Source organism: Lagopus leucura, unplaced genomic scaffold (assembly GCF_019238085.1).
Source record: "Lagopus leucura isolate 7727_CA_CO unplaced genomic scaffold, USGS_WTPT01 Super-Scaffold_100002, whole genome shotgun sequence".
NCBI classification, from domain to species: domain Eukaryota; kingdom Metazoa; phylum Chordata; class Aves; order Galliformes; family Phasianidae; genus Lagopus; species Lagopus leucura.
The window spans coordinates 24,916,010-24,934,064 of NW_024962263.1; the positions used below are offsets into that span (position 1 = coordinate 24,916,010).

The 18,055-nt window shown below is 35.8% G+C and overlaps 1 protein-coding gene across 6 annotated transcripts in view; it reads right to left on the reverse strand.

The window, feature by feature from the left end:
• Window positions 1-18,055, reverse strand: part of COBL (cordon-bleu WH2 repeat protein) — a 150,729-nt gene that overhangs the window by 67,590 nt on the left and 65,084 nt on the right. For all 6 annotated transcript variants that reach the window (XM_042868795.1, XM_042868797.1, XM_042868793.1 and 3 more), the window contains one exon: window positions 4,957-5,151. In XM_042868795.1, the coding sequence (XP_042724729.1) occupies window positions 4,957-5,151 (195 nt within the window). The remainder of the gene's footprint in view (window positions 1-4,956; window positions 5,152-18,055) is intronic.

Below are 18,055 nucleotides of genomic sequence, written 5' to 3' on the forward strand. Positions count from 1 at the left end.
ATACCTTTCCTTCACCTTCACTACTCAAAAATTCTGTGGCTCTGTCTGTCAGAACAAACCTCATGTATGTTTTCACTACACACTGTAACCATGTGATTTGAAGTATTTCAGGGTTGTCTGCAGATAGATATAAATTCAGTGGCTTTCAACAGGTCATTTCATTAGAGTATCATTCTTTTGACACGTTCCTAATATCCTCAATAAATCAGAGAGTATGCATCTTTCAATAACTGAAGTATTCTACTTATACTGGTTCATACTGAGAAGGATGAACAGTACTGTAACACAACTTCTGTGAGAAAGGCATCACTACCAAAGTCATGAAAATGCTTCTCAAGGCCTAACCTAGGGGCCTGCTAGTTCAGTGGCACTCCTCTTGTTGAGTGCTGCTGGAATCACAACTATTCCAAGTGCAAGGTGGGCTGGAACAGGGGAATACATGCTGTGTGAGGCAGGTGTCACCCACAAAAGAACAGGAATACTCCAAAAAATAAATAAATAAAAACAACAAAACACCCTTATGTGATGGTCAGTAGAAATTTTTAACGAAGAGGGTAAAAATAGCTGATTTTCTTCAAGTGGCTTACTCACATGAACAAAAGGCTTTCTCAAGATATTGATGGCAGGTTTTGTTCTCTCTGCCTTCAGTTCATTTTGACCAATTTTATGTCTAGGCAGAGAAAAGAAAACTTGCTATTAAATGCTTTGAGAAAGCCTTTTATTCATGTGAGTAAGCCTCTTCAACAAATCAGCTATTTTTGGTAATAATACTTGATAAAACACTGGGGCAAGCAGTCTGCTCTAAAGGTAAGACCAAAAATAATGAGTCAGCAACTGTCCTCAGCAATCCAAGCTTGAGATTTTAATAAAGAGGAACATAAGAAGCACAGCAAAATCCACAGAATGTCAAGGTTGTTTGTTCGTAGCAACCCCCAAGAAATCATGTAAACATTGAAAAAACCTGAAAATTTCATTTTTAGTGCCTTCTGAAAATATGAGGCTATTTTTACACCTGCAATAAAAGCCAATGACACAATTTTTATTTAAACTGACTGTCTTGTCACATTGAAACTGAAATTAAAAACTACAAAACAAATGTTAGAATATTTGTGCCTGTCATACTGTCCCACTCTTCCACACAGTACAGGTATTTGACTGGCATGTAAAAAAAAAAACTTACATGCTTTATATCTACATGCAACATGAAAGACTTCTGATTCTGAAAATCCCAGCAGCTGAAATCAGCACACAGCTCCTTTATCACATTCTACAAATTGTGTTTTCTGGCTTCTGACATTAAAGCTATTAAAAAGATGGAAGCACTGAAGAGCCCTCTTCTAATTCTGAAGTTGTCTCCAAAAAGCCTCATGATTTTGCTTGGAACAAACCACTCCATTTCATAGAAAAGGCTCTTACAGAAAGCCCCTCGGGCCTTATTTATCATCTCCCTTCACTCCGATTTCTTCACTTTTCCATAGACATTAAAAAAGGTAATTATTCCCATAAACTTTTTTTTGCCAGTGTATAATACTCTCCATCTCCAAAAGATTTAAATACTCAGTTGTACAACTCTTCCAAGAAATGATCTGAACTATACCTCTTTCTCTTTTTAAGTAAGGTCACTGAATCAGATGTGCTTAATTGTCAGATTTCATGTACAGCTTCTCTCCATGTACTCTACAATGCTCTACTCATACAGATTTTCTCTCATATGTTTTGTCTAAATGATGTGTGCTTTTTCTGTTGGTGACTCATTTTATACTCTGCCTACCATAAGGTGACTCCGGGTTTTGCTAGCACATCCTTGAAAATGCTGGGACAGTGAACAGAGAATGTTTGTAAAGGAGTTTCATCTTTTGTTCACTCCATACACTACTATTCTACATATCTGAACAGTGCATGCTCCAAGTTGCAACTTACCAAGGAAAGGATTTCCTTGCTTCTACAAGCAAGGCATCTTAGTTTCTGGATTTCCTATTGGAAATATTACCATATCTTGATCTTTCAAAGAATACTTTTTCACATGGCTTCCCATCATTCTACACTGCAACGCTCTGGGGATGTTTTTAAAAAGAGGGTAAAAATACTTTCTAACGAAAAAAATCTATGTGCTTCTTTCTTTGAGTCTGCCTGCCCATGCAAAATAGTTGGTGCATGCTCAGCACACTCTGAAACACTGTTCAACTGTCATCTACTGCAAAATGAATACTTGCTAGAAGAGATTTAAAACAGTTACAGAGGAAACACTACCTTACAGCAGACACTGAAATAAGAAAACTAAACATGGAATAGCAAAACTAATTATGCTACACTATAAGGTAATTAGAGTTACTGCGGGGGTCTTACCCAGAAGGAGGTAAATTACTGCAAGTTCCACAGAAACAAAACTTGCACTATAGTATGATTATATGCAGTGACTCACCTACCCAGAAAAATGAGCAGAAAAAATGTAAATTTAAAAGCCTAAACATCTCTGATCTCTTCATACACATGGAAATTTCTGGTTATAATCACTAGGCAGGGAGACAAGATGTATATTCCTAAAAGCAACATCTACACTGTAAAGAAAATGGAATGCCCTAGAGCTCAAAAATGGGTTAAAAATGTGCTTGTTGGGTTGGAAAGTCAAACTGCATGTCTCCATAACAGCTACAGTATTTGCTTTTCTACACAGCTTTATGGAAGGAGATAGTTTGAAAAGAAAAATGCTTCTGAAAGTTCAGAACACCACTGTTTTCATTTTCTATTAATGCGCTAGTTTCACTGGAAATAAACATGTTCCCCCTTTGCAGGATCTTCCTGTTAGTAACAGTTGCACATAAATAAAGTTTTCTAAACAAACATCTTATCTTTTTATGGAAGGAAGTCCATTAATAAGGAATTGACGTCCTTCCCTGAAAAAAAAGAGATCAGTGCTAATTCTTTCCCATAAACTAAAGAAATAAACTTACACCCTGAGATTTTTTACTCTATATTCACAGCAAACTGGATAGTCTGCACGTAGATAAGAAAGAACTGTTTGGGCATTCATATAAACGATATTTCTGTTGCTGCCTTCCCACATAATACATAATTAATCTCTTCCCTCAGTTTTTGATTGCTTCATGGAACTTGTGCTCCATTTCAACTGCACTCCATACATTCTTGTTTGAACTACAACAGTGAAGCCTGTGAACCACTGTCAGTGTAGGAGCTTCAGGAGCACAAATCCAGTTTTGACATGGGCAATTGTTTTCATGAAGACGTCTATTACCCCCCAGAAATGCAGGCAAAGTAACTCTAGCAACTGTGTTATACTTCTTACCATACTATTCACTGGCTACTGTTAGCTGTTAGCTCGACAAGACACTTGTATTGCCCAAAATTCTCAGTGGAATATCTTCTGATGCAAACTTCACCTCTTTTCCTTCAACACAGCTTTTCCTTTAGACTATAAGAATTTGAAATTGACAGAACTGCATGCTATTTTTGACAAATACTTTTTTTTCCAAGTGGCTTCAGAAATCCAACACTTTTAGTATCTGTAACAATGCTGAAAATACAAATGCTAGTATTAAAAAGAGATTAGCTTCTCACTGGTTTTGTCCAAAAGAATGCAAAATGTCAGTGCCACACTACATGCAAATAAGCCTAAGAGAATGGCAGAATAATGCGCTTACTTTAAAATTTTTAAGCGTTTGAAGTGCCATAATATTTTCATAGAAAAACACCTATTTATCTTAATCACAGTGAACACTAAAATCCAGGGGACACAAGAAACCTCACCACAGTACCTACAATAGGAATTTCAAAAGGAAAACAAGGAAAAAGGAAACTTAAAACAAGAAAGTGCACCAAAAGTCTCAATATAATTGTTTCTCTTGAGCCATGTCTGCAAAAGGAGTGTTACATGTTTTGAAAGATGAAGCATTTTCATGTCCCAGCAATCACACTTTTGCCTAACGTAAGCATTGGAAAATAAGATCCCACGATTCTTTACCAAGTTAACTTACACAATGATTCATTGGAGAAGGCACTCAAGGTGTGTTCAACACAAGCAAATACAAGAGTGGCAAGGAGTTAGACTAAGCATTAGACTCCTCCTCATCAATAGCACTGAATTTAAAGATTCCTTCCAGACTCCATTTTAGACTAACAGTTCACTTTCCAAAGATAAAACTGCTATAGATAAGACAAGCCCAAAGAAGACAAAGCCAGTCCCATTACATGACCTTGAAAGTATTGGCTTCTTGCATTCCTATTTAGTGGAATACGTCTAGATATATCTAGACTTCCACAGTTCACATTTAGAATGCTGTTTTTAATGCTGGATGCAAAAATCTTAATGTGCTTATGTATGTTTAATAAGTCCTTTCCACTAAACACCATTTTTTTCAAAGGGTTAGGTCCTCAGAAAGGCTTTTCTCCTCAATTTCTATTTAATTCAGGCTGACTATGTCATGGAACAGCAATCCTTTTTAAAACACTGCATTGTTTTAACAGACCACATGGCACAACTATGAAAACAGGGTAGATCTTCTGGTATCCAGCATAAGAAACAAGGATGTAGGCACCATCTTGACCAGTATCTGAGGAAAAGAGGATTTTCACTAGAACACTCACCTAATTTCCAAGACTATCCTGGCCAATAATACCTAGCCACTCTATATAATTACCAGCTTTTCTATTCTTATTTTTTATTCTCTCTCCTTCTTTCAGCTAATAATGCTTCACAAAACTTTTCCCATTTAGAAAAATTCGTAAAAGAGAAAAGCTTGGGGCAGTCTCAAGAAAGCCCAGTAAATATGTACAAAACTCCAAGACTTTTAACGATTTTATTTTCTAAGATCAATAGTTTCAGTGTGCAGTACTTAGTGGTTTGTCAAAATGTCTGTGAATGACTTTCGATGTGATGAATGAACTGATGGTAGCCAGCATATTCAGCAAAGAATTCAATTTCTGTGGTGTCCCTGTTACCTGTACTGTTGTCTTCTCCTGTCCGCTCATCTCCATATTCTGCAACGGAGGTGTCAAAACTGGTGGAGGAGGTGCTCTGCGCTTTTTCACTTCTGGGTTTGCTGTCATTCCTGAGATATTACCAAGGGACAGCGATGGACCCAAGGTACTGGAACGCGAATTCACTGAAGGGGAGTTTGGTGCTGTGGAAAAACCCTGTAAATGGATTAACATTTTGGATTAACATCGCTTTTTAAAAACAGTGGGAGAGAAAGAAGAAAAACAACACACATCTGGTTACCGTTTAAAACAATATGAATAGTCACGTATGTTCATCTGCCAAACTTGTTGAACTGCAAACTGTAACTTTTGGACACTTCTAAAGGCCAACTGGAACAAAGCCTACAAGCAGTATGAATGTCAGAAGGCACTACAAGCATCTACTGCAATATTATGTTACAGTTGATGGGAATATTGCCACTGTTTGCTATTTAAAATGCACCATATAGATATGGTCATCTAAACACATTTTCAGTTATATTTGAATTACAAGTAACACACATATCTAAAAGCAACCTTTACTCTTAATTGAGAACACTGTATTAATTGTATGCTGCCTGAATCCCAGGCTTTTATTACTAGTTCTCCACAGATTTACATAAAAGAAACTCTGCTACCATAAAACTATTTTCAATTTATATGCATAATCAAGTGTAAACATTTACAATCTACTAACACCAATCAATGAATATGCTCAAAAGAAGTCCCACTGACAGACACCATACTGCATTTAAACATGCTCAGAAGAAAAGCAGAAACTATTTCAGTATTTCTTTATGTTAAAAATTACTTCAGTTCTCATTCAAAACTTATTATAATCAAGGGAATAATTTTCACTGATTTCTGAACAAAAGCTTTATACATTTTTATGTTAACATTCATTCAGAAATACGTGCAGTCATACAGTAGTAAATCTAACAGGAGAAGATCAGGAACTGAGATTGAAAGAGAATTTTGATTTTTTTTTAGTTTTACACTTTAACTCAACTTTAAAATCATATTTCTGAACTTGCTAATTAAGATCTTTCACATTTCTCTCAAAACCTGTTAGTCATTTTTTGCTATACTTATTAGGAGAAGCTTCCATACTAAACAGAAAATTACTTTTCAGTTTAGTTATGAGACAGTTATTTCTGAAAAATGGTTTCTGAGAACCATTACAGTATCAACCCACTCTGAGCTCGAGTAGGATTCCTACTCTGGAAAGGAAGGTTGATGACCGTGGTTGGTAATGATGTTCTCATCACCACAGAACATGGTACTGCATGTGCAAAACTCACCACTCAGTGAGTAAAGCTCATGTAAAGCCTTCAGGTGGAATTCTGACCAAGACTGGCATGAAACTACAACTCACCAGAAATATCATCATTATCCAAATAAAAGAGGGAGTTCTTTGAACCTAAGTTCTAGTCCAGGAAGGGCTGAAAAGAGTTCTGCCTCTGTTGCTTTATTATTGTGGTGAATATCTGTGATTTCTGTAGGACTGTAACTGTCAAGGAATTTGTTCATGACATAGTATGATAATTTCTTTCCATATGTATCAACATTGTTATATGTATGATATATACGATACATATATGATATCATATATGATACGTATATGTATGATACGTATATGATATGTATCAACATTGATCTTAGCTAAATGTTAGAAACGTGGAGCAACAAGCTCAAAAAGGTAATTCATTTAATTATAGTACTTTTGAGGAAGTACTTATGAAGCATAAAAAGCTAAAAAAAAAAATTTAAGCAATGAAAAAACAGACATAAACAACACAGGTTCCTGACTGCTTAGTAAGATTCAGTGTTTGCAGATTCCCATGAAAGCAACTGAAAGTGGTAATGCAGATAGCAAACCCATTTGCATCCTATCCTGAATTTGCCATGGATGTGACTTCAGGCTAATATCTGGACTTTTTTGTTACCTTTTATTTTGCATGCTGCACAGACTTCATGCCAGAATTGTGTATTTAGCACAAACAATGCGTGGTACCAGACTGCTCTGATCAACTAGTTTTATTAAAGAATCAAAGCAGTACTTATCATGTCTTTTTCATCACTATTCTCTGAACTTACTATCATCCACTGTTCCTAAAAAAAAGAAAACAAAAAAGCTCTAAGTGGAAGGTGGGGTTTGAAAGACTGGAAGAGATCTCATAAGGAAACATGCTCTTTTCTTAGACCTGTATCTCAGGCAGTGGGAAAAATAGCAATTTCATCTAACCCTACAAGGTTTTAAGTTCATCTCAGTGCATATTGCACCTCATTCTACAAAATAAACTTCTATTTTCTCCTGAAGAAATGTCTGGGCTCACAGGGTGAAATAAGCAGTAGTCTCCATTTCCCACATACTTACAAAAACATTTTGAAGTCTACAGGCTATGATTTTGTGACATTTTAATTCTTTGGTCCTATTCACTGCATCACAAAGATGAGAAATTTTGTTCGCATATTTACAAGATACATAAAACAAGAAACAGCTTCTCTTCCAGCATTAAAAATACAGATTACTGACAAGAACATAGGGTGTACCACAGGTGGAGGGAAAACCAAGCTCATGTATTGCAGTCAATATAGTTGTATGAAGAAGTATGCCCTTATCATCTGTTTCACTTGACAGCAACAGGTTGTGGAAAATGTTCTGCTGAGAATCAAATTCAGTTTCTACAATCTGAGTGTTTTGTAACTGCACTGTAGAATTAAAAAAGAAAACAGGAAAAAAAAAAGATCACTGGATTGAATTACGTAAAGTTTTTCAAAATGTCTCTACTTGTAAAACCCAGTAATTACACTAGCATTACAGAACTTTGCTAGCAGTTCCAACGATTAAATAATGCAAACCAACAAGATTTCTCTTTTCTTTTCTTTTCTTTTCTTTTCTTTTCTTTTCTTTTCTTTTCCTTTTCTTCTGAATTAAGCTGAAGAAAACCCATTATAAACACAGTTGCATCTGCACAGGTCCCCAGTAAATCTAGACTCTAGCTGAGCAAAAGTCTTGAACAGCTCCTATACAACTACAGCCTAAAGTTCATTTCAGTTCCGCAAGACAGATGTTGGAAGGAAGGAAGAAACAGTTTGTAGAACTAGAGAGTACCATCAGATTTTATGTATATACTATTCAGTGTTAGATTTGCCATCTAGTTTCTTTCCTGCTTCTTAAACTCCTGAAATATAAGGGACCTTCTTTTTTCTTAATGTACCTGACTCTTCGAGGATAAACAGTTTATTTTCAAAGTGTTATCTCACTTCTTGAATTTAGCTTTCAAAGACCTTTTGGATGGCCAGAGCAGGACTGTTTAAAAATACAGGGCACATAAAGGCTCAGAATAAATCGGTGGTTCAGGCATAACAGTTTCATTTTCAGAAGAAGTCAACAAGATTGCAAAATACCACAGCCCATAGAACTCAACTCAAGTATTATAAAATGCCTTTTCCAAATTATTTCCTTTTTAAGTATGAACTTAAGCTCTGATGTCTTACAGGTATTTAGGAAAATTTTAGTGATCATATTAATAAAATTATGTGAGATTAATCAATTAAGATCTACTAAAATATAAATAGTGCTGTCGTGAGAATCTCATTTTACAAAAAAATATCTATAAAAATGGAAGTCAGCTTCTGTTTGCTTTCAAAAGATATCCTTGATACATAGCTCTCTGACCCAAAGCTCTGTTACTAGCATTTCCTTGATTTTCTGATGACACTAAGTGGTATTTAAAGGTCAGCAAGGAAGAGGCTGCAGCTTGCCTGTGAGAGTGATCTGACTTCCCGTTCTCTGTCCACACCGGACAATAAAAGTTTTTCAAAATGTCAAGTTCCTTTCTTGTAAGGCCTTTCTTCCACAGCTCTTTGCCAAAACTCACATATTTGAGATCTCAGTCTTGTTATGCAACTTCCTTCTGAGGAGTTTTTAAATCAAAGGTAATCAATTGGGTTGTTTTTTTAGCACTCAACGTACCAGATGCATGAGCAAGATGTAGTTGTTTGGGTTTTTCTCCAAAAACAAAAGAGACAAAATAAAATATAAAGGAAATCATTTTGTTTGAAAGCGTAGTGTGGGTAAACCTGAAAAATAAGATCTAGAGCAGGCATGCAAGTTCAGTTACACAGTGACAACAAGAGTAGTTTTACCTGTTGGAAATTTAAACTCCATTAATGCAATGCTTATTGATTTGCTGAACGACACAGCAACTGGCTACAACTAGCCATTTAGAATACCAAACATGTTAGATCAGATCTACTGCACACATTAAAAGTCCGAGGCCACTTGCCTTGAGATGATAGTGAAATTCTTTATGCTAGCATTAAATTTGACAAAAAATGAATCCAAGCTCCTGTTTCAAAATAGAGCAAAATACTGTGATCGTAAGATTACTTGGAACCACGCTTTTTTTTTTTTTTTTTTTAAATAAACTGTGACTTCCCAAATCTTCCTTTTCAACTGGCCACAATGAATACAGTTTGGTTTTTGTACTCCATGATGCACTCGTGACGATCACTATGATACCTGCATACAGCCTGCAGCCAGAAAGGAAAAAAATACATGCTTCCTTGCTCCAAAATTTTTTAAAAATGCATTTTTATGCAATTTACTCATGTTGGTTTATTGTTTCATCCCATGTTTGCATTGGCAGGAAATAATCAGGTCACTCATCACAGTACTAAAAGAGAAAGACATTCAGCATCCATGGTAGTAACTCATATGGGAAGAATCATGTTGATTTTATGCATCTAATGAAGCTTTCAAGGTCATCTTATAAAATCTGAGTTATGTTTTGAAATCTGTACACCTCCAGCCCCATTTTATTCTCATTTAAGTCTGTTTTAGTATCAAGCTAGCAAATCCAGATTCTACGGTCAGGCGTCAAGTGGCGGACATCAGAACTCAAACAGCTTGAATCAGAAAGGTCTGAAGATGTTCTCTGTCCTGTGCCCTGTCAGTTCTCCCTCTACAGCTGACCACACTCTGTCATTTTAGTAGCAAGTCTGTTTACCAGAAATCCTAGCAATGCCAGGCGCAAGCAAGAGTGCTCCTGTATAAGCTCATCATCTCCCAGCAGCAAAGTAGCATTACCTATCTGCCCTTGCAGAGGTTACTAAAATCTTCCTGTGAGAGGTATATTTGCAATTACTCTGTTTTACTGCTGAAACTATCCTTATCGTAATGTATTTTTTTCCTCATAATTTAATTAAAATTTCCCTTCCTAGAAATTGATTTGATTCTCTCCTGTCCTCACTGTGGTAAGGTCACTCAGTGTAAAATATCCCTGTATCTCTACAGGTAGAAATGTGTCCTCTATCTACCCTCTATCATTTCAATCACTGCAGTAACTCGCAAGCATGCATGCTATGGGCCTGGCTGAATCAGAGCTGAGGAAGCCGGTAACAGGAAGAAAGCAAAACAACATCAATTCAGAGCTCTCATAGTTAACAAGTCAACTTCAATCCAGTAAAGTGAAAATGAACTTGCTACAGACCTTTCTCATGCTCAATTTATTTACTTACTGTTTACTTTATTTAGTTACTGTCACTGTGTCCTGTGAAGGATGAAAAATTGTTCTGTTGAAATCTGAAGCTAATTAATAAAATAATACACAAATAAAAAGAAATAAAATAAATACACAAATACAAGAAACTTAGGTTGCTGAACATTCTTTTCTAACAAATGTGATTGGTATTGGAAGTAGGTGTATGTTCAAAAAAGCAAGCTTTAGCTCATAACCAAAGAAGCTGATATATTTTCCACTTAATATTCCAAGTACAAAGTACTTTCTATCTTCCACCAGATTCCCAATTTCCAGAAATATAGCTAAAGATCTGTGAAATGTGAAGTACTTGAAAGACATTTCAACACTGGTATAAATCTAATGACATCCATGAAAGCCACAAGCTTCAGCATGCACGTGTTACTTGCATGTCCAATCCCATAAAATGCCACATCAAGATTAGGGTGACATACAGATAACAGAGAAATAAGACATGTTTATGAAGAAGCTTCCAGAACACGTCAAATTCCATCACACCCTCACTGTGCCATGTACTTGATACAATCAGGATAAACACTTTTTTTTCTTCTGGACGATAGATGCATTTTAAGTAGCTTTAAAATGTAAATATTCTTGGTTTTGGAGACGTAAATCCCAGTAAGATGACAAAACCCTCATTCAACATAGCACAGAAAGCACTTCGGCAATGGATATTTTCTATGGCACTTGGTAGCTTCATACAAACCTCACAGTTCATCACTGTGGTGAGAGGTAAGACTGCAGGCCACAGACGTTCTAGGAAGTGAATTTACAAGTTGAACCATGGATGAAGATCTGTACTGCTGGCAGGTGCTTAGAATAAGGTTTCCTTGCATTTCATAAGTGTGAAATGACTGATTTTGACTTTCAGAAGTGCACAGAAAGCTGCCTCAATTGTTACAATACTGCTTTTGTTGGTTTTTTTTGTTTTGTTTTGTTTTTTTTTTTAATATTGCTTTGGGAACATATCATAATCTGTTTATATATAAAATGTACCCTTTCTGAGCTGACTTATATCTTCCAGGTTAGACTGCTAGAAACTTACGTTCCATAAGTCCAAACCCTTAGTCACAGCACACTGTCAAAATGTGTCAGCCCATGAAAAAAAGATTGCATTTTGAAAATAGGTTTTTCATAACTGTCAAAAATATGAATATGTAAAGGCAATATAGGGAAAAAGATTAAATTCAAAATATTCTCATGAGGGAGCTTCTAACAGAAGTGTCAGCAAATTTCCTTATTCATGATATTTATCATATTTTTGGATAGTTAAATGCGTATGCACTAAATAAGAGTATCATGACCTGACAGTGCAATGACAGCTACGTGACAAAAAGAAAAATGTTTTGTTCTATGCCAGTAAAAAAAAAAGAACACAACAACAACAAAACAAAAACCAAAACAGAAGACAATAAAGAAAAAGGAAGATTTATCTATTCAAGATGAAATATATCATCAGAGAGAGATCAGAGATGAGCTTGCAATGAGAGAAGTAGAGGGAGTTCAATGAATTATAATATTACATAGGGAAAAATGTAGAAAACACTACATGTCTCTTCTGGATATCCATACAGGTGGTACAAAAGAAGAAAAGAAATAAGTTAAAAAAATATATTTTTTTATATATATAAGAAGTGAGAACAGCAATAAAATGATGATTTATTTGACAAAATGAAGTGGATATGTTCTCCAGATTTGACCAGTGAGATAGCCTTTGCAGAAATTCAAAGATGATAATCCAGAAAAAGACAGAAGCAAAGCAGAAGCCTTCAGTAAATGCTGCAAGCTCAGGCACTTATGCACAACGGAAACCATATTCTGCGAGAAAATGCAATGACTGTTTATATTCACTGGCAAAGTGAATGCTCATTTGTTGGTGTGAAGATGGTGGGGGAAAAAGGTCACATGAACAGAACTCAAATTGGTAAAGACTCAGTAGTGAGAGGAATGGAAAAGGGGATGAAAATACAGATTTGTGAGCAAGCATTAGCTATTTCTGTGGTAAAAAATAAATGCAAACAAAGACACACAACGAAAATAGATGAAAATAATCAAAGAAACATCTTAAAACCAACCAAGAGATGTTTAAAAACCAGTGACTGACCTAAAAGAAAAGTGTGTTTAAAATACAAAGGAAAATCCACATGGACACTAACATCCAGTTAAATCTCAGTATAGAACAGAGACAAAAATATCGTAACAGAAGTGAAAAAAAACCACAACCCAAGGATAGAACAATTGAAAAGAGTCTGTTTACACTTGGCCGTAAGAAGGCCATTAATAAATCTAGTGAGAATAATCTTGGAAGAATTAAGATGGAAAAAGCCAAATTTTTCTAAGTCTGAAAAGGCTGCTTACTTCTTTTCGCTTACACTTCAGTGTTCTCTAAAAATAGATGAGCTCAACCAAATAGCATAGCATAACCAAGGCAAAAACCCAGATCTATCTTTATTAAGGCTTTGGCAACAGACTTCAGGAAACAGAGTTCAAAATGTCAAAGACCAACAACAGTAAAAAAGACATTTTCATAATTTCCGCTGGTGTTAAGCATTCATCAATCATAAATAACCACAGAAAGGATCAGAGATCTTGAGCAAAACTAATTCATCATTGCAGTAAGAAGTCATTTTTAATAGGCTTCATCATTCTTTTAAATCGGTCAGCCAATATGCTCAGTCTATGGAAGACATGAGTCGCTATACTTGTGATATATACCTTTATGAAACTCAAAATACTTCCAAAAACTACCAAGAAGAACTTTTACTGCAATACAGGGAATATCAGGCCACTAAATTTGACCACCTTCAATGCATTTCCATTGTAGATATTCCAACGTGTACTGGAGAAGCAGATGAAACGTAAAATTTTCAAAATGTCTGCTCTAATGCCTGTATAACTAATTCTTACGGAGATCAAAAATAAGAATAAATCCTGGCAAAAGTTTTTTGTGTACTTGTTCTTCTGGTTTTAAAGAAAGAACTTCTAGTTTTATTGAAAGTGTTTTTATTTGAGGTACACTGAAATGTTCCCACTGTCTTTTAGTGGAAGTGGTGTCCTCCAGTGACTTTTCCAGAGACAAAGTATATTAACAATCAATTCTCATCGTTGTTCAGTGGCTGCTGAGCTTCTGGCACACACAACTTTTGGCCTGTGAAAATTTCATCTCGGTAAAAACAGTACAGCTGTTGATGAATGGAAAAAAAATATATGTACTGATATGCAAAAGCTAATTTTCACTAAGATCTGCAGAACTTCCCTAAAGTCAAAAAAGCTGCTCTGATTTACTCAAGCTCAGGGAACTGGCTTCCACTTCCAGTCCCTGTAATCCAATTCCCACACAAATACTTGGTTAATTTAGAATGAAGTTGTGCAACTATTTTTCCCTTTGAAGTCTATGGTGACTGTATGTGTTGTTTAGCTACAGGGAGACAAAAAAAAAAAAAAATCACCCAAATGTCAAAGCAAATTTTCAAGAAAGAATCATTCAGAGTTTTTAACGATAAAACTGCCAAAAATATTACTGAAAAATGATATAACCTCCAAAGATATTAAAACTTAAATTAGAAGAACAAAACAGCTTCAGAGCTCTGAAATTAGTGCAGATCATAAAACAAATGCTAATTACAGAGTCACAAAGAGGACTCAAGTCAACAGCCAAGAATTATACTATTTCAATTAGCTCTTTCAAATGACTATATGTGTACATATACACGTATATATATACACGTATATATAAATATATATATATATACACATACATAGGTATGTACACACATTGCTTGAATAAGCTCTTTCAAATGTCTATAAGCATGATTATGCGAGCATATATACATATCTGGACACAAAGAGCACAACAGTCTGATTCTTAAGCCCTAGATGGAAACCTAAGACAGTCCTCAAACTGCACCTACAGTTTCCACGCTAAGCATTTCTGGCAACAAATAATTAGCCAAAGCAGACCAACCCTTTAAAACAAACAACAATGTACACACACTGTGCTCCAGCATTAGCTCAGGTATTGATGGCAATGAATCATTTTGATTCATAACAGCTGAACATCATGATCAACAATGGTGGTCAAGAAACAATACAAGGGTGAGGAGAAGGTATAGAGAAAACATTTTCTTGTTGGACAATGGATGAAGCACATCCAAGCGGATGTGCACATCTGCCTTCTGCTTCATAATGATAGAGATGAATACCTACAGACGTTAAGTTTGTTCCATTAGAGATGAAGCATTTCAGTAGAAAATACACATAACTCTGAAAAAGTCACAAGAAAATTCATTTCAGGATCATAAGAGATTCAGGTCCCAAACTTCCTCTCTAATCAGAAGCATTCTCCAGAGGCTACTCCCTTCAGAGAATAATCAATACGCTAAACATACTGGCAAAAATCATGCAAATTTAGTAATGAAGGAAAGAAGAGCACTTTAAGAATAACAAAGCATATTCACCTTAGAATTTTCTGAGAATTTTATTCCATCATAACCTCAAATATCTTTGGCCTTTTTTTTTTTTTTTTTTTTTTTTTTTTAATGGAAGATGTCACTATTAGAGTTTTAACTCTTTGTCTATGCCAGTCCACTTTCTAAATAAAAGTCAAGTTGGAATACAGGCTATGGCAAAGTGACTGGAAGTACAGCTGTTCCAGAACTCAAGCTACTTCATCCTTTTCCACTTATCCACTTCACGTACATCATTTCATATTTTTATTTTCCTTTGCAGTATACAGCAGTCAACTGAGTTTCTCCAAGTCAAAAAATTCAGCATGATTTTCCATAAGACACCAATGTATGATTTCTGATACTTGTATGAGACCAAATTTCACACTGCACACAGCTTTGTTTCACACATGGATTTTGCATGAACTTGTATGAGATCAGAATTCAGGCATTTCTGATTCAAGCTGTTTGAAGATGTTCTTCCTCCTGTTTTCAGTCAGTCCTCCCTCACCATGGCTGACCACATTCCTGCTTTATACACTCACACTAACAGGAGTATTCCAAACCATTGGTATCCATTCCCCATCAAGGAGCTGTGGCAGAATCCTTCCAAGCTCAGCTCTAAATTTAGGTGAAACTTAGGCTAACATCTGTGAAAACAGACACAACCATACCTGCACTTAACTTTCAACAACACAGTAACTTCTGAAAAAGGGGAAGCAGTACTGAGAACTGTGCTTACTTTCTGGGTACGCATGTCAGATAGCAAAGAAAAACTTGCTTTTGCAACAAATTACTGGTTGATGGAATCTGCTCCTTACTTTGCCACTGTTTGCAATTCATTTTCTGAAAGACTTAACAAGTTTTACTTTGGGGTTTTCTCCCTTCTGGCTTGAAAATGTTCTAGAAGCAACTTCGAGGACTTTATCTGTGTCAACTGTCCATCAAAAAGGAACAAAGTTCATATATTTTCAAAGATGACAGCGGAAGTGGCAGCAGATCTTTCTTCTTACGAACGAGAATCTAAAGTAGCACGAGGAAGAAGGATTTTAAAATGGCCTGGCATAGATAATGGCTAACAAAGCCATTATAGCTTACAGAGGACATGGTCCAAAGCCAGCTGAAACCAGCAAGAATTTTTCCACTGGCTCCAATAACTTCTGTATCAACTCTCCAATGGACACACACTAACGTTATGATGCCAAAAGACAGCAACAATGTGCTCTGAACTATGTTGTCACTTCTCCAGGAAATCTTTTTCTTCAGTATATTTCTGAACTCATTGACAATCATAACAATGCTAGCACAGCTCTAATTTTTTAAATACTTTTTTTTTTTTAATTTTTTAAATATTTTGGCTTCATATATCAATACTTTCGTCTCTCTTGTAAAAAAAAAAAAAATGAAGAAATTAAGGTACCTTCCAAAAATACACATAACAAATAGGTAAAGGGTTGTATTAAAAAGGTTATCTAAACACAAGAACAAAAACCACAAGAATACAGCACACAAACCAATGGAAAGCCTTGTTGTGTAACTATTTGGAAAGGAGTTAAAAAAACAAAATGTAACCACTCCTAGCCCCCCCACCCAGATAATGTAAAACAGTGTATGGAACAAATGACTACTAAGAGCTAATAGATCCTACATCACTTTCAGCTTCAGCATGATGCTTTCCTTTGATTTCATATTCAGTCACAGGAAATTAAAAGTAGAATAATAAATTAAGACAATTTACAATCCAAAGCAAAAACACTGCAAAGTCTTGTCTTTTGCACATAGTAGGAAAGTTTTTTTCCTTAATTCAACAGGTTGCGTAGAAAATTTTCTCCCAAATTGTTTTTTTTTTTTTTTTTTTTTTTGTTATTTTTGGGTGGTGTGGGCAGTTTTGAAAAGACAAGTTAATTTTAATTAATTAGTAGTTAATGACTTTGACTTCTACAACTCGGTTGATACTGTCTTTCTGATCTATAACCTTTAGACTAGAAAAAGGACCTTGTTTAAAATTTGTTAAATTTAGACGGCGCCACAAACCAGTATTACCCCCCTCCTGCCCCTGCTGCACTAATCTCCCATGCCAGCTGCTCAAATGTTTACATTTGGAGGGCTTTCTCTGTTTGTGCAGAAATGCTCTCTGCACAGTATCTCTCATCTGTACATTTGCCAGAACCAAGGCAAGAAAAGCCTTACTGCTGGAATTCTTGATTAATAAATAGTCTTAAATGTTTCTTCTGCGCTTCCCTCTTCTGTCAGATCCGTTGCCATTAGGTTTTTACAAGGCAAAACTCCACAGTGCACTTTATTGGCCTAACTCTCATCCTATGCAAACAACTGTAAATCAGAACAAACTGAACCTGTGAAATTACACCATCTTTGCGCTGAAATTGAGACGTGTACCTGAACATTTGCTGGAATGGAAAGGAGAGTATGTTATAATCAGAGGAAAGGAAAAAAATTAAGAATAACCATATTATAACGGTAATCTCTCCATCTCTCTGTGCCGGCATGCTTCAGAGTGCCTGCTCAGCTCATGTCCCAAACATCAGTTCCACCTGGCTCTCACCAGGTCACCAAGGAACCGAAGCAAAAAAACTCCAACAGGTGCTCAGTATTACACTGAAAATGTCACTGGGTCCACTTCCTACAGCCCGTCATAGCTTTAAGAACTCTCCAAGGCTTTTTTTTTTGCTGTCTGCCTTGTCTTCTTCTGGCCCTCCTTCTCGTGTAAATGACAACATACACAAACAAAGAAAAAATAACTACAAGAAAGAATATTTACATGAAGGTATTACTACTTCACATTATGTCTTTAGAAAGACTGGTCACTATTTGACACTCCGCTTTTCCTTTCCCACTTGCCTCCCAAAATACTGCCAAGAACTGAACTGAAATACTAAATGCAGGAAGATAAAAAAAAGCAGCGCCTAAAATACTTGCTACCATTTTTGTTAAGCTCATAGGAGAATATCAGCTTTGGAGCTGCAAGTAAATGACCAATAAAATCTAATTTAGCACTAGAAAAGAAGAATGTGTAACAGCTACGTAGACTACAGGCACTATGTCTCTCCTAGTAGCTAACAGCTGAGTAGC